The 26467-nt window shown below is 35.6% G+C and overlaps 1 protein-coding gene across 6 annotated transcripts in view; it reads left to right on the top strand.

Moving 5' to 3' along the window:
- The first annotated feature begins 220 nt into the window (after positions 1-220).
- Positions 221-26467, top strand: part of LOC128029221 (MAP/microtubule affinity-regulating kinase 4-like) — a 36563-nt gene continuing 10316 nt past the window's right edge. For 2 of the 6 annotated variants that reach the window (XM_052616858.1, XM_052616853.1), the window contains exons 1-8: positions 222-1117; positions 10447-10644; positions 11021-11074; positions 22670-22718; positions 23378-23443; positions 24838-24908; positions 25099-25155; positions 25321-25557. In XM_052616858.1, coding sequence (XP_052472818.1) covers positions 1067-1117; positions 10447-10644; positions 11021-11074; positions 22670-22718; positions 23378-23443; positions 24838-24908; positions 25099-25155; positions 25321-25557 — 783 coding nt within the window. In that variant the 5' untranslated portion in view covers positions 222-1066. Of the gene's footprint in view, positions 1118-10446; positions 10645-11020; positions 11075-22669; positions 22719-23377; positions 23444-24837; positions 24909-25098; positions 25156-25320; positions 25558-26467 lie in introns of all 6 variants that reach the window. The other 4 variants (XM_052616856.1, XM_052616855.1, XM_052616857.1 and 1 more) reach the window with 3 other exon arrangements.

Below are 26467 nucleotides of genomic sequence, written 5' to 3'. Positions count from 1 at the left end.
GGTACAACGCGAATCACGTTCCCAGAACCAGGATGCACTAACGCACAGTGACCAGCTGGGGGAGTGGTACACATTTATTTTGGCAGGATGCACTTGCGTACAGTGACCAGTTGGAGGAGTGGTACACATTTATTTTGGCATCTCTGTCTGTCTGTCGATGGGTCTTGCTACATGAATGAATGAAGAGTCAGTGTTTAGGACCATGGGGGGAAGGGTTTGTGCGCGCGCGTCCGCCGCAGCCCTGCCCAGCCTAGTCTTTCTTCTGACGTCCTTCCTTGATGCCAGTGTCAAACGCTGCTGGGGATCAATGTTTTACAGCCACTGTACAGATTTTATGTTTGGGAGCTCTGACATACCCTGCCTCTTCGAAAAGGATATTGTTCATCAGTCTTCGTTGGGACGGGAGTGTGCTCGAGATACGCGTAATTGTTTGGATTTCGTATTGTGCCTGCTGTTGTTTATTTATTAGTATATTGTTTTCCTGCAAATGCACACAGACGACTATTTGAAGGGGACACTGCGTCCGTGGGAGTGGTTTATTTTCTCTGGACAACCGTGGTTCATTGAAAAAAAAAATGAGGCCGTTTTCCTCGATTTGATGCTGTGGTAGCTTTTTTTCTCTCTCCCTTGTTCTCTTCTGCTTCTGTTTTCTTTCTGTCAGTCTCGTGATATGCAATCGCTGACGACTGATCCTTGAGGTTTCAACATACATTTCTGTATATGGACATGTTATGAGGACAGCTGAGTGAGACGTTTTCATCTAGCGAAGGACAAAATGATCTATTGTTCCGGCTAGCCAAACTACCACAGACATGAGCATCATATAGCTTTTATTTTATATTTGTTCTCATCCCATCAGTACTGCACGTAGCATCCAGTAAACTTGACCGAGAATGAGGATTGTTTAAGGGGAAACGCTGTACTGGTGGTCGGAGAGGGCAGCGATAGCCTCGCGATACTGGCTCGGCTGCTGGCTGTTTCTCCTGCCTGGGCCGATTCAATTAGAAACTGTAGACGGACTGCTGAAATAACCGCAGGGTTGCTGTTGGCCGAAGCTCCAGGGACGATGTCTTCACGCGCGCCGCTGCAGCCGGGGAACGAAAGGAATGTAGACCACGTAAGTCTAACGCTTTCTCACGTCATTTAATTCCACTTTGCGTCAAAAGTAGAGGTGAAGGGAAGTGAGACTCGCGGATCGGTTCTTTCGAAACATAACGAAACGTTTCAAAATAACACATGCATCCTTTACGTCATCACGTTATTATTAAGACATCGTAGGATGACATTACATCTGTGTTTTTTACATTTACATTCTCCGCTGTTTTACTTATTATTATTGATATTAAGGGTGGTTATTGTTGTTTCACTTGTCCTAGTTTAGTTTGTTGCAGCCGCTATTCTGCTCATGAAAAAGTATTTGAAAAACTAAATAGGCCTCAAATTTGTATTGATAATAGTAAAACAAATATAGTAAAACAAATCGTTAAAAAACTAAACAAAAAAAAACTTATTCTCAAATGATGTGTGTTAATAAAACTGCTGTTAGACATACGCCTACTCAAATTTATGTCATATTTCCATTTGTGATATTTCTTTTATCAGCTAATAAAGTATCTATTGGCCAATTATTAATTCAATTAATAACAATTAATTGATTCAATTCAAATGGTCTCATCAGTTCAGTCAGTTCGGTTCATTGTGAATTGGATATGGCTCAAAAACCGATTCTTGTAAGAACCACGCGAAGCGATTTTGCGATTCATTGAAAAGACTCGATTCAAAAGAACATTTTGTTAATCAGGAGCACTGACATACAATCAGATTTTTGGGGGTTTATTTTAGTTTTATGGATATGTCAGAAACATTTGGTACTGTTATCTAAAAATGTGTCTCAACCACTGATCTATAATATATATATATATATCTCAGCGGTCTCAACTAATTTGAGAATTAAAGAGTAAGAGTATGTTTACATGTCTGTCTTTGTTGTCATTTAACTCATGGAGTAAGGGACTCTTTTAAAGTCTATCTATAACATTACATTTTTGGATGATTAGTATGCAGTAATTTGTGGGGGGTTTTAGGTATGTCCCCATGCAAAATGTTCTTGTAAACCTCAGGCCTACGTGAAGTAGGCTTAAAACCACTTCTTTTCGTGGTCAGTATTGTGTAAATTCAGCTACTAAGGCCAAGCTATGCTTTGTGTTCATAGACAGGGCCATAAGCATCATTATTCAGATTAGTGGTTGATCAATATAGCCATTCAATGTATTTTTACTGTTCCCTTCCCCCAATCTGAGATGTTTGGTTACACCATTTTGCATATGCCAAACTGCAATATCATTTAATGCATTTTTTTTAGTATTCAGTGGCATATTTATTCTTCCCTTTTGCCGTATCTTAATGAAAAACATAAAAAGTCTGCTTTGTTAATGATGTACACGTGTAAGTAAACAGATGTCTGGCGGACAGCTTGTTATAACATTTTGAAGACCATGTAAAGTATTTCAGACAATACAAAAATACGTTTTCTTCTCGTGGTAGCAAGGCTTGCCCTTGTTTTTGCGCGCACACACACACAGACACACACACACACACACACACACACACACAGTTAATAACTTAGAAATTGGGCTGTCTTTTACTTGCAAAGTTGTATATTAGTGTATCTTACTAAAGGCCTATGTACCTCATGATTTGTTAATAGTAAATATTAGCATTAAAAGAGTAGTTTACCCAAAACATTTGTTATCATTTAGACACCCTCATGGAGTTCCAAACCTATGATTTTTGTACTGATTTTTCTTTTCCATTAAAAACCAATGGATGTGGACTACAGGGTTTAAAATTAAAATATTACCAAAATATAAGTAGTCAAAATAACTATTGTATATTTTATTCATTTAATTGCTTTAAGGTGAATAGACTGAATTTTAAGGAGGTAGAAATGCACATAGTTTTGGAAGTGAGTCAGTGGTGGCATAATTTTCATTTGTTTTGGTTCAACTGTCCCTTTAAGATAGAAATGCCCAAACTTTTACTTAAATGCCAAGAACCAAACTTGATTGAGGGCCATGGACCAAAAGGAAAAATCAAAGGTGATCACAAGCAAACTTTGGCCCACAGGCAGATTGTGGCTATAGTTTTTAGTAGACCGTTGCAAATATGGGTTTCACTCATAATAATGTAATTAACAGTTAAGAAGTGCTGTCTCTGTTTCCACTTCAAACTGTCATAACTTGTGGTTGGTGTACTTACTTTAACCAAAGCTCTTTATTATGTGAGTGGAATGTCAGGTGTCAGTTTACTTCTTGAATAGTTCGTAAGGAGATGTAATGGACATCCGCTTTCCACATTTTTACGTCATGTGCCATAATCTGATCGCTTGAAAGAAATTTGATTGCTTGTATTTATTGCTACTGTAATCGGAAATCGGATTATGTGTTATACAAAAACTATTGACCCACAAAGAGATTCCTAAACTCCGCGACTTAGTGGAGAACGTCATAGATTGAAAAATAAAGGAGTATACATAAAGAAAAAGGAGTGGTTGGCTATGTGAATGAAAGATGATGAAAAGTCTGCATAGTTTGTGCTTCAGTTATCCAGCACATTTGCAAGCACAGACACAGAAATATGGCATGCCACATAGAGGCACGGCGAGAGCTTCAAGAATGATGAGAGCAGATGAGATGAGAGCGAGCAAGAACACAAAGCAAACACAATAGGAAATGCATCTACCAATCTGGGAGGTTATGGAAACTCTCTGTCTAGCTATGGGTTAAGAGTGGAACAAAGATGTCAAAATAAAGAGCCTGCAAGTGAATCCACAGATTGCATGTAGGCCAGAGAAACATTGTGTTGTCTGTCAGATAGAAGTTGCTCAAAGCTAGTCTAGAGGATTGGGTCAACTGAAGAAGAAATCCCGGGACGTCCTGTACATGTTAAAGGACATTTATGAAAGTGTTTCCCTTGCAAGGTTAAATTAGGTGTAAATGGCAGCCATCTTGATAATCATCATATTGTAACAGCTTTACAGAAGAAAATGCTATCCACCTTATTCCCGATGAGCCTGCTGTGTTTTGAATTATGAGTGTCTCTTTTGGTTTGGGGATCTTCCATTCAAAAAGCCTGAAATGAATCATTTCAAATTATAAGGTTGTCCTTCAAATAAAGCTTAGCTGTCTGTTTGACTGAATGAGCTGTCGATTTCCCATGTTTTATTTTCAGACATCAAGAGAATAACGTAACATTTGTTATTTTAACCTCACGTTATAACAAGAATATCTATGGTAAGATCACTTGTCAGTCGCCTCATTAGTTTCCTCATGATTATTTACATTTTTCCCTTGGCATTCTGCTGTAGTATGTAGTATGAAAAAGGACAACGTATACATTAGTGGTCTGGTCCCCCGATTTAATTTATGACATGTCCCATTAATAATACACTGGAATGCACAAAGAATCTCTCATTGTTCTCCTCAAATCCTCACGTCTCTTTTTAGGTTTGATTGTCTTTACAGGTAAATACAATTTATTATCTGTCAAAATGAAGGAAATCACTTTGAAATAGTATCAAGTTAATGAACTTTTTTTGATTTAAGGCAGCGTATGTTACACAATACAGATATATATATATATATATATATATATATATATATATATATATATATATATATATATATATATATATATATATAATATTACTACAGTGATATTTCACCTGTCCATTATGTGGAAACAATCACACTTTTGGGGTTATTCATGGTCTATTGAAAAAACTTGTTTATGCTTTTACACTTTTAAATGTAATTTTAATGTTCGATTGTTTAAAAGGTGAGTAGTAATGTAATCTCATTGTACCTAGTTAAAAAAAACAAAACCAAAAATGTATTATTGCATTCACAGAGCAAGCCTTTCACTGATTGTTTACAGCTTAACAGAAGTTACACCCATCATTTGCGAAAAGCGTCATGTGGCATAGGAATAGGTGGACAAGGATGGAAAATAAGAGGTTAGAATTGCGTCATCCTCTTTAACTTGAACTTGTCTCTCTAAAGTCGCACTACTGTTTTGCAGCATTTACAGCAAAGCAGACACTTTGAATGATGTTTATATCAGGCAAAAAATTCTGGTGTGGAACTATAACTATGTATGTGTGTTGGCTACTGTGGACATTGAAGTGTCGAAACATCAGGAAATTGATTGGTAAAGTAAGTCAGTAAGTGTTCACACATTTGACTTCCTCCTGTACTTCCTCATTGCTGATCAAGTTTTTACATGTCATTTACATATAAATAACATCTATTTGTGTTTAGAAATTTGACCCTCCACGGCGAGGTAATGAGAAAAAAGCTTGAATACCATTATTCTTTAATACACGTAAGAGCTAGTTATAAGATGATGTTTAAAATTCAAATGAGCCAATAAAGGGAACGGAGTTCTATTACATAGCACTTTTTAATTAAAATAAATGTAAAATAAAACCCTAAAAACTAAAATCAGTTGTTTAAAATTCTAGAAGTGAATTTGTAGTGTAGAATATGAATGTTTATCTAATTTGAGATTTGCTGAAGATTACATTTAACAGTGCTGTAAAATTATTAGTGTTTGTAGGTCTTAACTTTAGTAAATGTTAGATGATGACAAAGGTCATCTAAATATATAAAATCAGGGATATGAGCCCTATTAAATATCCAATATTGACCGATACTTTTAAAAATGTAAAATCTCTAATATCAGCTGATAATTAGCAATATATTGTGCATACTTAGTAAAAATTTACCTTTGCTCAACAGAATTTCACAGGTAAATTCCAACCATTTTTGTTGGAACTGCATGATGAAGAACTTGTAAGAAATAAATATATTTTATATGTTCAGTACAGACAATATTTTTTTTTTTCTAGTAAAATTTTTCTACTTTGACTACTTCATCTAAAGTGTTCTCGGCACCTGAATGTAACACCTACAACTCTGCATTTCCTTCTGAAGGATCCCGGCATTTAGAGAGAGTGGAGGAGGTTCTCAACAAAGCCTCTCATTGTTTTAGTCTGATTATGACATTTTAATGTTTTTTTTTTTTTTACTTGTCATAATTGAATACAGAATTTGCAAAGAAGTTTCTATTGAAGATTTGGCAACACAAACTATAACACACAATAAACAAATTGGTAGATTGCATGTGAGCACTGTGTCTTATTTCACACACGTCTCAAAGCACAGCAGCAACAAATCGCTTTTTTAATGCTAAGGGTCAGAGAGGGGGTGGAAATCGTTGTTAAATAGGGTGGCCATATGAGCTGTTCATATGGGACACGTACTGGCCAGGATTTTAATATTGCCTAAAATATCCAAAGAAGTTTGTTTGACCAATAGCATGCAGATATTGTACATAATCGACCAATCTTGGTTGGTTCTGCTTATGAGAAGGTGAGATCTACAGGGAATGATCACAACATGCAAATATGTGCATGTGTTTTTTCATTTGTTTGACTTGAAGCGTCACTTTGCACCGATCATAAAAAAGACACCAAAGTAGGTGTGAGAGCGATTCAAAAGCATAAGGAGCTGTCTGTTCTGCTCTCATGACTGTCACACAACTGTAGACCCGCACATTGCAAACAGCCTAAACCTGGATAGGCCTATTTAAGCAATATTAAAATCCTGGCCAGGACGTGGCCCATATGAACGGCGCATATGCCCATCCTATTGTTAAAGTTTGTCAAAATATAAAACGATCAAAATATGTATGTCAAAAGAAACAGGAACACCATATCACCTTCACTCTTAACAATGGTTGTGACTGGACATTATGCCTCCACGTTCAGCCAAAAGAAATTCACTAAGAGGATTGTTTTTTTAATTGTTCCTTGGTAAAGCAGGGAAGCTGATCCAATGTGGACCACAAGCTTAGTGGCTTGTTTCTGAGGAACTAGTGAAACCTAGGCCTATACATTAATAAAAGAGGTCCTTGTGTCTGTTGTATGTGGAAAAGCAATGAAGTTGAAGGGGTTGTCTTGTTCATAGTGGCAGTAGTTTTTTGTTGTGATGTTATTGTGGTAACATCAGTGGTGTTAGGTGCTGTCTATGAGTCAGTGTAAATTTACACATTTTGTTGTCAAAAGTAGTTATCTTTTAGTTTGACCGGCCACTACAGGTAAACATGTTTATCTAACCTGTAATTCTGAGCATGTTTAATCAAGAGGGTGTGTTTAGACCATGAGTGACAATCACAAAATGAGCATGTATTTGTGCTTGTCATTGTGGAAGTATTGCACCAACCCCTGTCTCATTGCCACAATGATGGTTGCTCTTGACAACTGATATTGATGCTGTCTCCTTGTGTATTTGGCTAATGTGTTTGTGTGTGTGTGTGTGTGTATGAGAGGGTTATGTTACTAGTTGGTGGGGAGGGGGTTTGCAAAGTGCAGTTAGCAGATGGTCCTCAGCTGGGGCTTTTTTGTTTGGTCCTCTCATCTGATGCCAAGGTGAGACTTTTGCTCTGTAGTCATGAGGATCGCTGCCTGTCTGTGACTGCTGCACCATTAGTTATTCAGATGGTTTCGTTCATGGCAGAGACCGTTACTAAAGGGTAACAACAAGTAGCAGAGGGGTTATGGCATTTCAGTCAAAAGGCATGAGCCAATGTAACAGCAGTGACATAGAATTGGGTCATCTGTTTAACAGAGGAAGATTACATGTTAATTTCTCGCAATATCTGTGTGAATTAGTCGTGTTAAAATGAATCTGTCAAATAGGGCTGTTACATGAATTGGAATAATGAATCAGTAATTTGCGATGTCTGGTTATTGATACATATTTCCAGATTCATTTTGATTCAGATTCGCAAGCTCTTGTTTGATGAACTCACAATATGTATATGAATTTTCAATGTTACAATTAATGAAAAATTAAGACTGTCATTCAGTTAAAATATAACTGAATTAATTGCATGAGATGCTAAATAATTAATCCAATTTGTTTGCCAGTACTGGGTATTGATACAGATTTTTGGATTCAGTTAGATCTTGATTCTGATTCAGTAATATTTTGATTAAAATGTCCATTTTATTAATGTGCGAAAGAATTTCTCTTTCTGCTAATGCTGTAAATCATGCGGAGCATTGTTTCAGACTGATTAAAACTCTCCTTTTGAACTATTTGTTAAAAGAACTGGCTAATGAATCATTCATTTTGGGAATCGGGCTACATTGATCACATTGTATGTTTTTTTTTTTCACTAAAAAGAACCGCTATGTAAGATTAATTTGCTTGTGAATTCAACTACACTGATCACTTTGTATGTTTGTTTTTGCATGCAGGCTCCTTTATTGTGGCTGATAAGTAAATTGTGGAATAGACATTAGAAAAAGTAACTTTAGAAGTCAATATACTGTATTGTTTGTTTTATTTCCATATAAGTGAACATAAGCCTATAAAAATTCATTTAAAGGAAACGCTGTGAAAGAAATCAGCACAGAGGAAACTGGTGCACCAGCAGTGCCAAATACAATGCTTTAGGACAAGACAGGCCAGGACATAGGTCCCTGTAAATGGATTTTGGGAGTAAGTCATAAGATGCAGCAGCAGGACCCCTCTCTACCCCCTTCACATGTGCTCATATCCTACCCTGAGCAGGGCACCACCCAGATAGGCGGTCTATTGTCTCAGTCTGCGGTGGGTCTCTAGAATTATGTTATGTGGAATAATGTTTTGAGATCTTTATTAACTGCATAGATCCTTCTACATCATCACTAAATAAGAATCCCTTTTGGAGCATGAGTACACTGTTAAGATACACTCACATTTACAAATACAGTCATTTTAGTGGAAAATCGAGGGTTTTGTGTGAGGATGAAAAAGTTCACCACAGATTTTTGGATGTGTGTAAGTGTGTAAATTCGCCATGTTGACCAACAGAAAGCTGCTTGGTTTGAAAGTGACTTCTGTGTGAGCGGTGCATTGCTGATAATGGACCTGATTTGCCCCACAGAATTTCATTGAAAATTCGGTTATGTGACTGCATAAATCAGACTGGTGTGATTTGGGCTTGGAATGAAGCATGGCATTTTAAAAAAGAAACAAACAAATTATTACTTTATTCAGACTGAAATCAAACTTTTAAAGTGCATATACTCTTATGCACTTTAGGATATTAGGAAACTGATTGTCTAAATGCATCATCCTTTATTGTTCTGTGGACATTAGGTCCTGAAGCTTTCTTCCACCATCTAAACCATCTATTTCAGTGGCATATTGCTTTCACTGAGAAACCCCCCTTCGTTTATACCCCCACCCCCACCTTTCTCATATAAATTGCAAGGCCAATCAGACAGAGAGCAGCGGTGGAACAATTAATGCCTATGGTTTGGAAAGGTTGAAGCAGTGTGCGGTGGTGGAGGAGGATGGGTGGATGACATACGATGAGGTCTATCTCAGCAAGAAATGGTTAAACTGCTGGGAATAGTGAGTGTAGGGATGTTGCATTAGAGACATTAAAACGTCTTATTGGTGTGAAGAAATATTCTCCCATCCTCTGTGATTAACATTTGTGATTCATCATGTGACTATAGAAGATAAAGATCATCATTGGTATACTGTATATAATATATCCTTATAGCATGTACATGCAATGAATATTTTTTTTCAAAATGTAATATTGACCATCTGCATTTGCTTTGTGATTTATATGGGGTCCTGTATCCAAACAGAATTCTAGAGTTAGCATCCAGCTAAGAATGCCACATGCGTCATGTCGCGCCAAGGTGTGAGTGCCATGTAGTGTTGCAATGCATTCCTGGATAGATTAGATTTAAGATTTAAGATCTTGGAACAGCCAGACATGAAACTTGTCAGCAATGTATAGCTAAGCAGAGATAAGCTGTCCTTGGAGAAATCACAAAGTTTTACACGGTTCCATTTTTTCATCTAATATTATGTTGTTTTATTTTATTTCAGCTTTATTTCAATTAATGAAAATTATTTGTAATAATTTGATTTAACTGTAACAGCACTGTTAATCGTATACATCAAAACCATTTAATCGCCCTCATGTCTTTCTAAACCTGAGTAACAGTTCGTTTGTGGAACACACACACAAAAGATATTTTTTTTTTTAAAGTGAATGTAGTTTTGGTCCCCATTGACTGACATTGTATGGACAACAGTGCTTCAAAATATGTTTTTTATATTCCACAATATGTGAGTCATATAGGTTGGGAATAACATATAAATACTGAGAAAATATTTATTTTGGGGGGAATTACCCCTTCAGTTGCACATTGTGAACATGACTTTTGCAGGATTATGAATTGCTGTGCTGAATGTTCTACACTATATCTGAATGTTTCAGTTTTAAATATTCATGAAATCTAAGTAAAACAACTCTTGGTCATGTTTTGAACTATAATGTATTAACAATGAACATTTTCTCTTCAACGCGCAGCATGCCTCTCTCTCAGCCAGTCGTTCAGAGAAGGGCACGGGATGGTCGAGTCGCTCACTCGGAGCCCGTTGCCGGAATTCCATTGCCTCCTGTTCGGACGAACAACCTCACATCGGCAACTACCGGCTGCTCAAGACCATCGGCAAGGGCAATTTCGCAAAAGTGAAGTTGGCACGCCATATTTTGACCGGCAGGGAGGTAAGAAGTACAGAGAGATGACGGTATTATGTTAGGAAATTAAATAAAGATTTATATCAGGCTTTTCTGATTGGCATTTAAGTAAATCTTCTCAAGTTGTCAGTCATGTAATGGTCTAAACAAAGTGCACACTAATCTGTGCCATAGTTTTTGAACCAGATGTCATATATATAAAAAACAAATCTATATAAAAATCTACATATGCTCATCCAGCTTTTTTTACACTTTGACCAAAAGCAATTATGTCATCAACCTACTGAGGTGCGCAGAATTAGCATAATTTTCCAGGTGACTGCTTCTTTTATAGGCAATTTAGTTGTCAAGTCAATGTGTCAGCTATATTTTGATGATTTTTTAAAACTTTGTGTCTTCTCAGGTTGCCATAAAAATCATTGACAAAACCCAACTCAACCCTACAAGCCTGCAGAAGGTAGGAACTAGGTCATAACCAATGCGCTCTTGTAAGCTTGTGATCCTAATTATGTCTTTGGGTGCTAATGTCTGTCTGAACTCAGACACAAGGTCATATCGAGGAGCTTGTTTTGGTCGAATGGTGTTTGATTAGACACTGTTTAGCAGTGGTCAGTTGAAATGTGAACTTTGACCCAATGATTTTGATTTGCCCCCTTTGTGCTCTTATGGACTGTGCACTGATGCTGTTGTAATATATCTGGAGCTGTCTGAGCACTTTATCTGTGTGAAATCTGGAAAATAAAACCGTGAGCTGTTTTAGTCCTTGGTTTGGTTCTTAGCTAAGTGTATTTCACCAGAAAATGGCGGGAAAGATTAGATAAGCAATTCAAAAAAGAGAAAGCTGTTGAAAATGAGGTAACTATGGTGTTGTTGTTTTTGTTGTATCATAGGCATTATATGTTGTATTATAACTTCATCTTTAGTATTTGTTTTTATGTTTAGTGTTGTCTGATGTGTATTGCATGAATTAAATCATGATTAGAATTGATTAATCTTAAGTGAAAATGGAAAAAAAAATGCATTTATGAAGTGCTAAATATTCCTAGCTTTTGTGCATATGGTAAGATGACTGGAGAATATTGTCTTTCTGTGAGAGTCTGGGTGATAATCACACCTCGAATGTGAGAAATATGGCGTGCTTCTTCACTCAGAGGTTTTGTGATTGCTAATACAGCATTTCAAAATTAAAGATTATGATTAGCTCTAAAAGTTGTTCCAGGATATCCACATATAATGCAGTTTGAAGATCAATAAGTATGTAACAGCAGTTTTTAGTTAGATGATGCAATGGCACACTTATAGAAAGAGTTATATTTGTCGCTAACAGTTTATTGGTGATAAAGAGGTGAGTGATATCATATGGTCGAAACCAAATGCAAATGTTGGGTCAGATGCCTTGTGTAGTGTAGTATAATGTGCTAGGAGAGGGTGATGGTGATGGTGGTCTCTGCAGGGGTGTGTTAAACTCTGCAGCAGAAATGCAGACCTCTCCTGTCAGTATTATTAAAACACCCCAGGTGACCTTTCCCAGTACAATATTTTTGTACCTCTTCTTTCTTTCTTTGTTTTCTCACTCACTCACATGCAGATCGTATCGCTCCCAACTTTTGTTTAACTGTCGGTTTCATCTGGCCTATAAATTGCCATGATTAACAATGACAGATGTGAAAGGAGTTCTTTCAAATTGTATGTATGTATTATATTTTAGGATCTGTAAGATTTTTGTTAATGTTCAAAAATACAGTAATATAGTGGAAATATCGATATGATATGCTATCATTTCAGTTTAACATAACTTTTCTGTTTTAATGTATTCTAAAATGAAATTTATTCCAGTGATGGCATAACTCCAGTCTTCAGTGTCACATGATTTTTCAAAAATCATTATGTTAAGCTGATTTGGTGCTTAAGAACCATTACTTAATATCACCAATGCTGTATTTTCGTGGAAACCATGAAACATTTTTTACAGGATTCTTCAATGTATAGAAAATTCAAAAGATGTTTATTTGCACAGCAAAACATTACAAATGTCTGTTTTGTCACTTTTGATTAATTTAATGTACCCTTGCTGATTAGAATTATACACTGATTTATAAAATAGAGACATATTGTACTTTTAAACAGTAGTATCTAATAAATAATTCATGATCTTAAGCCTGCATGATGTCTCAAACTATGACACACTCCAAGGAAGGAATCATATACTTAAGATTGGGAACCAAATCTAAAAATTGTGTGTGCCTCTTAATGTCTATGATAGTTACAGGCCTGCTCCTAACTTGCGGTGTCATGTTTACTGGAGATCCAGACGTTTTGTTAGTCTGATGTGGCCACAGCCTTGTTTCTGGAGATCTGCCAGCAGCCTCATTCTCCTCTTCTTCTCTGATCTCCTCTCTGTTTAATCCTGTTCAGAGATGGAGGGGGGAGCACAATCAGCTGACCATGAACTTTCCCAGCAGCTGGATTTCAGAAGGGTTGGGAAAGACATGGATTTTGCCTTTATCGACATGTGTGTGAGGGTGGGGGGCGTGATCATGGAGGTGTGGGGCCCCATCATTAGAGCATGGTGCTACTTTGTTGAAAAAAAAAAAACCTTTGGGCAGGACGATGGAGTTGGACCGTGGGTAAAGAAGGGTAGAGGGGGTTGGGTGTCCCTCATTCAAGTCTCTTGAAGCCAGGAGTGCCGTTCCAGACAGACGAACAATGGAGGCAACTGAACCCGGAGGGAGTGGGGGACTCCAGGGGGGCCGTAGCACAGAAACCGAGATCCTGAGAAAGCAAGCTTTTATTCAAGAGATGTGAGGAGTGTCTAAAACATGATATCAGAAAATCAAAATCCCAAATTTTAAATGTTTTAGTTGAATGTGTGAATTTAAGAGCATTAAATAGTCTTAAAGTTGTAGAAATGTATTGATATATGACTGCTGATGATATATTAATACCACTGCTGGTATGAAATTTCCATTTAGTTTCATTTCCATTAGTTCTCCCAAAAATTATATATTTGTCATCATTTACTCACCCTCATGTAATTCCAATATTTGAATGACTTTCTTTTTGTGGAAATTATAGATATTTAGAATATATTCTAAATATATATATATTTTTTTTTTTTTTTTTTTTTATTCTGTGACAGAATTTTTATTTTTGGGTGAACTAGGCTGTCCCTTTAGGGCAAGTTGGTTAACGTGTTTCAGTTTGAAAATGTAACTCCTCAGTCCCCCAAATTCTGGGATTCTAGGTAACCTCAATGTCTTTAAAGTGCAAAACCTTTTAAGTTTAGTGTAGATTATACTTGTGTATCTGTGAAATCACCTATTTCAACTTTAAATCAACTGTTAGAGCAATTGCTGCTGGAAGAGCACTAACAGGCAGAGCCAGATAAACTCCAAAGAGAAAAGAAGATGAAGTGAACTTGACATTTATGAGTCACATTGGAGATTGCCTAACGCTTTAAGATTATTTCTGATCAACTCCAAACACTCTTGGATTACTTATGTAAGCACCATCAATTATGAGATTATCACTATTTCTGGAACTGTATGGCATTGTGTGTTGCATGTATCTAGGAGACTGATTGTGTTGGGTAAACCCAGGGGCATCATGCACCAGTTTTGTTTTTTGAGGGGACACCAATGGCAGTCCTGACTCACTTGATGACAACATGAAGGCAAATATAACTTTTAACTAAGTAGCTGTTCTCTTATTCTCTTAAAACTTGGTATAATATTGAGCAAATGAATCCGGGTTCAAATACTAACTGTTCAAAAGTTTGGGGATAGGAACATTTTTATTTTAATTTCTTTGAAATAAAGAAATTAATACTTTGATTCATCAAGAATGTGTCAAATTGCTCAAAAGTGACATTAAATATACTAATAATGTTACAAAATATTTGTTTTTTGAATAAATGCAGTTATTTTGAACTTTATATTCATCAAAGAATCCTAACATATTTTTACAGTTGCCAAAAAATATTAAAGCAGAACTGTTGATAATAGAAAGAAACATTTCTTGAGCACCAAATCAGCATATTAGAATGATTTCTGAATGATAATGTGATACTGAAGACTGGAGTAATGATGCTGAAAATACAGATTTGTCATCTCAGGAATAAATAACATTTTACAATATAATAAAATAGAGAACAGTTATTTAAAATTGTAATAATAATTCACTATATTATTATTAAAAAAAGATGTAGGGAACATCCCATAGGACATAAATGTCACAAAAGAGATCTCTTTATTGTCTGAATCTCAGATGTTTCTGCTGAGAAAAAAGAGCCCTACAGTGCCATAAGAGATCCCAGTAATGTCTTAAACATATTTCTCATCAAATTTGTCATCAAAAAAGATCAAACTCCAAATGTTCATATATTTTACAGCATATTTTAATTTCCTAAAGAAATTCAGACCAACATCCTGCATAAAAAGCACATCTGGGATCTCCAATAAATCTCCAGAGCTTTAAAAGAGCACTGAGCTATACAATGTTCGTCTGGGATGTGCTCAAGCGTCCATGAGGCTTCTGGGTAAGCCAGAGGTGTCCTGTCCTGATGTTCGGCCCCCCAGAGGCAGCTTTGACCTGAGCTGTTGCTGTGGCCTGATGAGAGTGAGACCAGACCATCTGCTTTGGTCTCTGTGGTGATCCCGCTCTCTTTCTCTCTCTGTCACTCACTGGGCTCCAGATCAATGCTAGGGGAAATGGCAAGGGCATGGACCAATGCCTGCCGAGGACAGAAGCACTTTGAAATCCCACAGGGTCCTCCTTTGGTAACATCACTTATATATGTGAACAATTCACTTTAAATGGTTAACTAACATGTTGTCTATTTGCAGTATTTCTCAATACTCTCACTGTTTTGTTTTCACATCTGAATGATACATTCTCCAGGCTTCAGCTGGCTGTGCATGTGCACGTTAGACCTCTTTTGGTGTGAACGAGATGGAGTAAAAAGACAGGCGACTACGGTCATATGAGGATGCCATTAGCTTCCTGAAAATCAGACTGAAAAAAACCTTCCCTTTGGGAACAGAATGAGCCAATGATGTAGAATCACGGATTATCATTATGACATTGAGCCACTGCTGGGAAGTTATTATAATAATTGTCAGTCAGACTGACGTTATTCCTCTAAGTCTTGCAGATTTTTAGTAGAATATTATGCGGCAATGCAGAACCGTTCTTACCCTCTTGAGAGGCACTTACAATGTCTTCGGATATATTTTGATACAATGTGGCACCCATGTAAAGCTCCTTGTCAACGCCTCCCATAATGTGATAAAGTTTGAAGAATATGATCTGCCTCATCTGGATAAATGGAAGATTCAATTAACTGCTGTGTTGTATATTTCCATAATGTTTAAAAGGATAATTCACCCATAATTCAGATCTACTACATAACCTTCACACTCTTGTGTCCTTCCCAACCAAATTTTAGTATCTTTGATAAACCACTGTTTTGTTAATATTTTGAATTAGATGTAATTTTTTGTTGTGTTTTTGTTATTTTACTTTTTGTAGTTGTTTTTAATGTGTCCATATAGTTTTTTTATTATCCATTTTTATTTATTTGGTTTAGTTTATTTAGTTATTTTAGTACTTCCATTTAAACTAAATGCTAATTAAAAATGTTCCCTTGGCAACTAGCTGAAATAAAACCAGTTATAAGTTTTTTATATTGTAATTCAGTTAACGTATTTTAATTAAAGTAACAGAAATTTTTCTTTTTTTAATAGTTTTCATTTTAGTTTTAGTTAACAATAGTAAGGCTATTTCAAACTTGTATGGCAGGAACAATACTGTTTGGACTCCAATGTTCATCAAAATGTCTTATTTTATGTTCCACATAATAAAGTCATACAGGTTTGATCGATATGAGGGTGATTAAATGGTGACAGAATTTTCATTTTTGGGGAAATTATCCCTTTAATTGTGGAATTATGTAACGTGATTAGAGGCAAAATATCATTCACATGCTAATTTTCATTGTCATAGCTATTATTTGATGTCAGAAGTGTTTCGTGAGTGTTTTTGTTCTCTTGTTCAGACATGCAAAAATGACAAGCCTCTGATTTGCATATTTCACCCCCTTTCCGTGGAGCAGTGTGAAACGGTGTGGAAGGCCTGGACAGAACCAGACGCAGATGAAAAATGGTTCCCATGGGATGTGGACGGCTGTGATATGCTGATGTCTGAATGATGAGTTTGATAAGGGTGAACAGAGGTTATTACACACTTTCAGAGATCTGTCGAAGGAAGAAATATGCCTAATGCTGAAGGATAGCCCCAGTGTAAAGTGTCACACCTTGTCTTAAAGGTACAGGTTGTAGGACCTGCCACTAGAGGGCACACTATCAAAACAATAACAATCGCTTGGTTTGATGACACTACGAAGGAGCGTGGAATGATGGGATTTGTTGTCTTCTACCCAACCGCTGACGGCCATCAATCAGACGGAAAGATAAATCATGAATTTATTGCGTGCTCAATGATTTGCGCAAGTAGATTACATACAAAGTCAATGCAAAGACGAGTTCAGACTATGGATCAAATGCGTTCTCGCATAGGTCTAGAGACGCGATGCCCCGCATTTGGCGTGTATGCCCCATAATACTAATCTTGTTGATCGTTATAATAGCATACGTTTTCTGTAAAGATACGAATCAAAACAACTCACCTGTCGAGTAAAACACCAGCGAGATTGGTATCTCTTTCTAGTTGAAGTTTGTCGTGAAGCTACTTCCACAGACGACACGTGTGGGGTTTCTACGTCAGTAAAGGCAGTAACAAAGGGTAACTAACGTCATTGACAGGCGACTGCACTGCCCCGTGTCACTGTTTAGAATGGGAATTTTACAAGTAGTTGAAAACATTAGAGATATTGTTAGTAATCAGCTGGACAAAATATATAACACTAGCCTAATGGGTTTTGGATATTTTACTGCAAATATCTTACAAATTGTACCTTTAACACCATATATGATATCTCTTCCATGTAAATTTGGATTTTTGTATGTGACAAGCAACTGGCATCTAGACATTATGTCAGTTGTTGGTTTCGATTTCTGTTGCGTCTCTTAATGAAATCTTTCAAATATATTTAAATATATTCGGATAACCTATTAATTTTTTATTGATTTATTTTTTATGTATTGTTATATTTTTATCTTAAAACAAAAATGAAATAATAATAAAATACAATATATGATGAAATTTTTTAGTTGAGATTACTAAAGCTAAATATTAATCTAGAAAAAAAGTGGAAAAAATGACAAAACATGTAAAAGTATTAAAACTAATTGAAATTAAAATGAAAACGAAAAAAAATATTAATAAATACTATAATAATAAATAATACTAAAATAAAATAACATCTCAGAGACTTCTCTCATAATTTCATTTGACTTTATTTCATGTTCTCTTCCTATTTCACAATGTGACTATTTCTTATTTTAACTCGCAATTATGCAATCGCACTTTTTAGGTCAAGGCATACAAATTTGTAATTGAATTTTTGTGTTTTGGGCGCTCCTATATATTTTTTTGTCTGTTTATTTCTAAGCATAATAACTGAATGGCAAATCTACTTTTATTTTTCACTTTTTCATCTGTAAATGTGGCTCATTCAGGCTCTGAGCACAAAGCCTGGATTAACTGACGGGAGGCATGCATTGGGGTCAAGGTGATGAGGTCTTTCGCAAACATCACTCTAGGCTCGACAAACGTTTCCGTCCAGGAATACCAACACAAGAAAGAAAGAGACCATTATAAGCATATTTTATAGGCAAATTTACCTCTCTAAAGAAAGTTGGTTAACTCAGGGTTTGATTAACTATGTCTGGAAGTCAGTAACACGAAAAATGGACAGCAGAAACAGGAGAGAAGGGGAGAAATGGAGCAGTAATACTATCTAAAGCGAATCGTGCGGGCAGAGGCAGGTTTTCCATCAGGTGCTGAGGGAGCAGCACAGTGTTGCCTGACTGAGGGGGTGAGATAAGTCCCTGCTTTAATACCAGGTCACTATAGCAATGGTGACGTGAGGCCAAAGCTGGGAAATGAACCAGGAAGTCCCGTCTTTGAGGAAAAGCAGGAGAGATACATGATGGAAGGGCTGGATTATCTGATGGTTATCTTTAGGGCTCAGGTGAACAGCTGATGTGCAATTCAATTAGAGCCGCTCTCAAGGGGCCGTCGTATATGTATGTGCCAGATGAGTTTTGATGTTGTCTTAGGATCCCCCTGATGTTATGTGATTATTCAGTTTGTATGACTGCTCATAAAAGCCAAAGAAATGCACTTCCACATTTCAGATTGAAAATACCAGGTCTTTGTGTTTTTCCAGTAAAAAAATAAAATAAAATAGCAAAAAAATAATCAATATAAATGTACCTGTTAAATGTATTTATTTTATTCAGTCAAAATGCATTAAATTGATGGAAAGTGACAGTAAAGATTTTTATATTGTTACAGAAGATTTCAAAAAATCTTGAAAACTGTTTCTACAAAAAATATTATGCAGCAAAGACAAATATTATATATTATATTATATATGTAATAAAAATATAAGCAGCAGAAATTGTAAAGTTATTTCACAATATTACTTAGTTTACTGTATTTTCAGTCAAATAAATGCAGGCTTCGTGAGCATAAGAGTATAATATAGAAACAGATTAGATTATAGATATATATGTAAAACGTTTTACTTCCTTAATGCACATTCCCAGTCTTATTGTGTTAAATGGATCAATTGGACATGGTTACTTTACATTAATTGTTGATATTTTTCTATAAAACAAGACAAAGATAGGATTTTTTGCTGTGCAGATCAGCTGATTCATGGGATATATTGAACACTGAAAACACATGTGAATACAGAAGCGCACTAGAGTTGATTAGAGACAACTTACCGGAGTAAACTAGTGATATAACAGCTCTGTTTAGTTGCAGCACTTGGTCTCTGTAACAGAAGGGATGTGAAAGTGGATTCGATTTCCTTTCTGTGTACAGTGATTGTGCTGCTGGCTCGGAGTCTGTCGCATTAGCGGGCGTCATTATGTAACCTGTCTGCCTTGATCAGTTCAGTTCGCATTTGTGAGCATCTGTGTTTGTGTGTGCCAGCCGTACATGCGTAAAACAAACAGATTAGTGACCTCAAACCGACGCCTGCTGTTGGTGTGTCCCACCAGAACCGTGTTAGCTACTAAATTTCATGGTGAAGTGTTAAATGTGAAGTGTTTGACAAATTTTTCTGAATTTCTGAAAGATTGACTGTAAGTGCACATGAGAAAAATCCGTATAACAGTGATCCTAATCTGTGCAATTGATGTTGTCAATCCTTAAAAATATATTTTCAGAGCTGCAACGTGTGAAATCTAGTCCTACTTGCTTATGACACCATGTTGAGATCTCTTATCTCTTTGACTTACTGATAAGGCCCCATGTTTCTCAAAATACATGCAATGACAATTCGATCATAATGTTATCTGCAGTGTCTGATGTAAATAAAGGGCAAACCTGCTCCTGTACCGGTTTTGCTCCTGTACTCCTCGGGGAGCGTCAGCATGCAGACAGTATAAATCTTGAGAGAAATGCACTGGAATTCCTTCCTGCTCTTTAAAGCAAACGAATATAAAGACGCATGAGGTCATTTGTCTTCAAACGGCCTTGCAGGAGAGACAGAAACTCAAACGTTTTGGAAATGATGTCAGCAAAAAAAGGCCTTCCTCATTCTCATGCTCTGCTGCTAGCAATCAAGAAATGTAGTTAATCATTAGCTTTGTTCCAAAACCTACTGAGCTGAATGAAACTGCACGGCACATATATAACTTGATTGGAAATTGATTTCAGTGAAGAATATATATATATACATATATCCAGATCAACATGCCACCATCAATCTCTAATGAAATCAAAATATTCTCCTTCACACCTCATTCAAAGCTAATTCAGCCAAACAAAAAAAAATATATCACCTAATATTTGCGTGCTATGTATTTTTATGATAACGTCATCACATTGTTAAATAACAAGATATATATAAATAAATAGTTTGGCTGAATTATCGTTGAATGAGGTGTGAAGGAGAATGTTTTGGTTTCATTAGAGGTTGATGTTGGCATGTTGATTTGGAAAAAAGCCATCGCGTTCATGTCATTCTGTTTATACTGTGTTTAGAAAGTAAACTTGGCCCTCATTCCCTATCAGTTTGTCAAGCTTTGTGTTGTGATGCTTTTTGTCAACCTATGATTTTGGCGCAGTGGTGAGAAAGTGAAGCTGCACAGGCTCCTGAAATGAAAATGAATGGTAGATGGAAACTAACTGATGGGACACACAGACGGCAGCGAGTGAGGACAAAAACAGGACAAATGAAAGCATGGCCTCTCTCTTTTATTTCATTTTCAGATGTTCTCTCAGGGTGACTGACTACGTTTGGGAAGAATTAGCTCAAATAGTGTCCTGTCTTCAAGTGTCTTCAACCTTCGACACTTATTATGCGTTTTCACTCTCTCTCTCTCCTTTACCTTTCCCTTTCCTTTCTATTTGTCCGACTCACGTGTACACTCACAGTCTCTGTGACTCTTTGTCTTTCAGTCACACTCTCTCTTTTTCTGGGTCTGTCACTTCTCTCTTTGACTCCATCTCTCCGCCCCTCTCCTTTTGTCAAACAAGGTCCTTGCAGCAATCAAATTCTGCTTTCAAACAGGAGACAGACGGTTTGTCGTTTCATCATGGCCATTAGGTTGAATCTCCTAACAGCTAGTTTTAAAAAGTGGAAATAATGTCATGATTTTCCTTCATACAAGCCCACACGAAAAAAAAAGAAAAACCTTAATAATAAAATAGAAATAAATAAACATTAAATGCATTTTTAAACATACTTTATTTTATATATGTATATATATATAGAATAATAAAATTTTGTTTTTGAAAATATATTTTTTAAATATAAAATGTATTTTTTTAAGCTTTTTATTTTTCATATAATTCACTCTGAGAAAATTAATTGATGTATGTTACATTTGAAGAGCTTTTTTTGTTGTCCATAAATCATGGGAACATATAAAATCCAAAAAGACAAATATTTTACAGTCTTTCAAAGAAAATTTTATTGAAATCAATTTTATTGAGTTCCATGCACATTTGCGTTTAGCCTAAATATAGGCTAATCTAAGATTAAAAATGTCATGCCTTTGAAATACATTTTGTTATATGAAGGTTGTAACTATATATTTTTTAAATTTCAAAGTTTCGCAACTTTATTTAGCATATAATTAAAATATGTTTTGGCCAGAATTATTATCATTTTTTCATTTTTTCATTTTTTTTTTCGAATGGGAGGAAATGTTGGAAGAAGGAAATTCGAAGGATACTTTGTGTGTAACAGCGATTCAGTTTTGTACCACAAGACTGTGATTCTCAGCAGCAGACAAGCTGCAGCGTAGCTCTGATGCATTAGACAACAGAACCAAAGATTGGTCACAAGATGGGGCTTTTTTTGGCTTGATCCCTTTTACATTCAATTTAACTGCCGTAAGAAAGGACAGGCTGAGCAGGTGGCACCGTGGTTGAGTCAGAGCGTGTGAGCTGTTTTGTATTTATCCCGGGCTTAGGTCTGAATGCTGTTTATGGATTTGCATGAATCCTCATCCATCAGTCTCTGCAGGGTCATTGTGGATTCTGATGTTTTATTGATTTAATCACTGAAACGTTTCTGACAGAGATCATTTTATCAACCACTAAACGCGACTGAAAAGAGGATCTGAAAGTCTGAGACCAATAGTGAAATTGTTTTGATTATATTATCAAATAATATTATCAGCATTTGGGTATATAGTAATTATTATTTAAAAGTTAATATAAATTATATGTACTGTATGTAATTGTTACTTGTATTTATTTTCTAATTATATTAAGATTTAATTATAGTATATTCATTTCTAATTATATATTACGAATTATAATACTCTATATTCCCATGTTGTCGTGTGTAAACAGAGGTTTTATCTAATTTTACTGATCACTTTCTCTCTGTATTTCTTCTCAGCTCTTTCGAGAGGTTCGAATCATGAAGGGCCTCAATCACCCAAACATAGGTGAGTGTTTTAGATGCTTTTGCGTGAAAGTTTATTTGCCAAAATGTCAACATCTGAGAACTCTCAAAACACACTGACCTTCTCCTAAAATTAATTCGGTTAATATTATCCGCATCTCTAGCAGTGTTATATTAGTATTATTTATATACTCTTATGTACAATTCATTAGTATTTTGAATTGGCTTTTATTTTTATTCCTTACATTTTAATTTTATTTTACTTAGTAATTTATGTGCTTTAGTCTCTTATGTCTTTTTCTAAATATTTTTATTTACATTTTAGTGATTTAAGTGCTTTAACTTGTCTTACAGTTACAGTTAGTTGCAACATTTCTAAGTTTTTCATTGAATAATTCTATTTTATTCAGCTTTGTTGTCGGACTGTTCAACTAAAAAATTAAAAAAGTGGTCAAATATGCGGTGTCATATTTGAATATATGTCAGTGCAATGAGGTTAAAGAGCTACATTTGAGGAAACCATTTTCAGTGAATATATTTTTTTTATTATTGGGTAAATTATTGAGTGAATTTTCATTTTTGGCTGAGGATTTCTTTGCAATGAACAACCGGCTCATATTCTCTATTGCTCAGTTTACTTATTACGTTTTTGCACATGGTACAATGATCTTCTGATTGTGAATTTTTTTCTTATATCTACAGTTCAGCTCTTTGAAGTGATCGAGACGGAGAAGACGCTTTACCTTGTGATGGAATATGCCAGTGGTGGTACGATTCCTCCGAAATTCAACATACATACATACATGCATCCTACATGTACACACTTTAATGCACTAAGCTAGAAAAAGTTACTTCAATGTAGCATATTACTATGTTTCTGCTTTGCTCTCTTTCTCATTAATACCAAATATATTGTCTAGCTTTGATAACTTTCTACATGTATAATCACACGTGTCCCCAGTCTTTGCACGCACTCACACATAAACATGCATGTGCGGGACTGTCACATCACTCAGACTCTGCACTGAGCACAGCTGCACATGCCTCGTTCTTTATCCCTCTTCTTATCTTTCCCTTCCTTCCTCCTTCTATAAGTTTCATGTGCATTCACTGAAGCCAGGCCCACACAGCTCAGCAATTATAGTGATTTGCCTCTAGTAAAGATGCTCATAGTCAAATCAGGCTTAATTTAACTTTAGCCCATCCTGTTTGTGGAGCTTGAATGGTCTGCTCTCTTAATGAATCACACGTTTCCACTCCACGTCTATCTGATGAGGCTGATGCACGTGCGAGAGTACAGCGCTAACTTATACTACACATTAGCAATGGCATCTTACTGGAAGCCAATTCATTGTCCATTCCTTCCTCTAATGAATCACATTCTGTCATCGGTGAACACGTCGCAGAATGAAATATTGCATCCAGTCATTGGGGATTAAGTAGCTAACTTCATTAGTCAGGAAATTCCCAATCGATTGTCCATAACTAGATGAGTTGTATTAGTGACCTCCATTACCCATCCAATGTGCAATATATTTGTACCATATGGATTGTTGATTAATATTACAGAATTTCCTACAAACGATACATTAAATAATATACTGACTTAAATTTCTTTAAATAATATGAATAATTTAATAACTTTTAAATATTTTTTTTTTAGCGAATCTAAAAATATAAATTTTTCACACTGTACATTATAATCTTGTTAATGCCTAATTCCATTAGATTCACTTTGATTTTTACTTTTGCAGTTTTTTATTATTGAATTTTAGACTGTATTGTAAAATTTTTATATCGACTGTTTATCAGGAGGAATTTAGTCAAATTTATTTGTATAGTGCTTTTCATAATGCACATTGTTTCAAAGCAGCTTCATGGAAATTGATGATGTTAATGTTTATAGTATCTTAATATCTTCATGGGTTATAGTTGTATTTAGCAGATCAGAGCTGGGCGATAATATAGTTAACATTTTGCAATGATGCCACAGATCAAGCAGTTGAAATATTATATTGTATATATCTCGCTCTTAGCAGTATCAGTTATCGACCAAAATAAATTCAAATAAATAATTATCTTATTTCTAACTATTTCCTTGAAGGTAAAATTTTGGAAAATATTATTAATTTTAAGTTTGCTAAATGTTTCTTCTATGGTAGGTGAAGTATTTGACTACCTCGTATCCCACGGGAGAATGAAGGAAAAGGAGGCGCGTGCTAAATTCCGGCAGGTAAGACATATCATAATCAATGCAACTTGAAACTTGTTCATCTTTGATTTAAATAAAAATTTAAAAAGATCAAAGCCGAGTGGTATTTTCTGTTTTTAATGTGTTAAACATTATACATTTTTATTCCTATTGCCCTGTTTAATTTCTGTTTCCTGTTTCAGAGACATCATTGTCTGTGTTTCCCTTTCAGATCGTGTCTGCGGTTCATTACTGTCATCAGAAGAATATTGTTCACAGGGACCTGAAGGTTATTGTTCTTTCACATGACTTGTCATTTTATTGCATCTGTGGCTTTCATAAAACAGTAAAGGCTTTACCATTACACACTTTGCTCCCTTTTAAAATAACCCCAAAGCGCAAAACTATTAAATTCCTTCTCATGGTCATATATCCCATCTTTTACCTCACTCAGGCGGAAAACCTCCTGCTTGATGCAGACTCCAATATCAAGATTGCCGACTTTGGCTTCAGTAATGAATTTATGTTGGGCAGTAAACTGGACACGTTCTGCGGCAGCCCCCCTTACGCTGCGCCAGAGCTCTTTCAGGGGAAGAAGTATGATGGGCCAGAGGTGGACATCTGGAGTCTGGGGGTTATACTGTACACGCTGGTCAGTGGATCACTGCCCTTTGATGGACAAAACCTCAAGGTAAATTACTCAACTCAGCCTTGTAAAAGAGTAGAGGGATGCCGGTCAAGAAGAAATCATCCAACGACTATGTTTATCTAGATATGTTTTAATTTTAATATTTTTTTTCCAGTGGTAGGTTGGAATGCACTGATATTAAAATTCTATGTTAAAGTATTTTTATACTATTGGGCGATAATTGATAAATGCTGGCAATTAATATTCTGCACTATTTTGTTTATACTAATTAAAATAAAGGATAAAATAAACGATCACTATCAATAATTTTTAATGCTACAAGTGAATTTAATATTACAACATTAGAATGTACAGTATGGAAAGTAGATTTTCATATATATATATATATATATATATATATATATATACATATATATATATATATATATATATTAAGAGAGGATTAAATGAGGGCAAAAACAATCCACATTGGCCAATATATGTCCATTATCAGCAGATATATTGAGTAAAAATTTGTAATGTCTTATTATTATGCAACATTTATATATTTCCATTATTTGTGAGCACTATGATAGCCCTGGTCTATTATTATTTATTTATTTGTTGTCTATTACTCTGTTACTCTGTTTAAGGGCTGCATGTATTGTCTATATTTCAGTAAAAACATATTTGATCATATGTGATTATGATATTTTTCTCATTCTCAAAAACATTAAATAAGTGCCACAGTGTGTTTTTTTATTAGAAACATTAAACTTTTATTTCAAAGACTTTTTTTTTTAAATTTTGTAGTAAACTTTTTAATATGTTAAGTCACAGCTAATATTCAGTGTACAATCTTGTGTCGTTCTGAACAGTCATATGACAACAGTTTGAGACATTTTCTAAGGCAGCACACGTGCAGCAGTTGCTCTTATGAAGAGCTTTGCTCTCAAGTAATGTAGGTCAAGTG

This window comes from Carassius gibelio, chromosome A15 (assembly GCF_023724105.1).
Source record: "Carassius gibelio isolate Cgi1373 ecotype wild population from Czech Republic chromosome A15, carGib1.2-hapl.c, whole genome shotgun sequence".
In the NCBI taxonomy this organism is placed as follows: domain Eukaryota; kingdom Metazoa; phylum Chordata; class Actinopteri; order Cypriniformes; family Cyprinidae; genus Carassius; species Carassius gibelio.
Note: the sequence above shows the minus strand (reverse complement) of the source record. Positions and strands in the feature narration are given on the sequence as shown.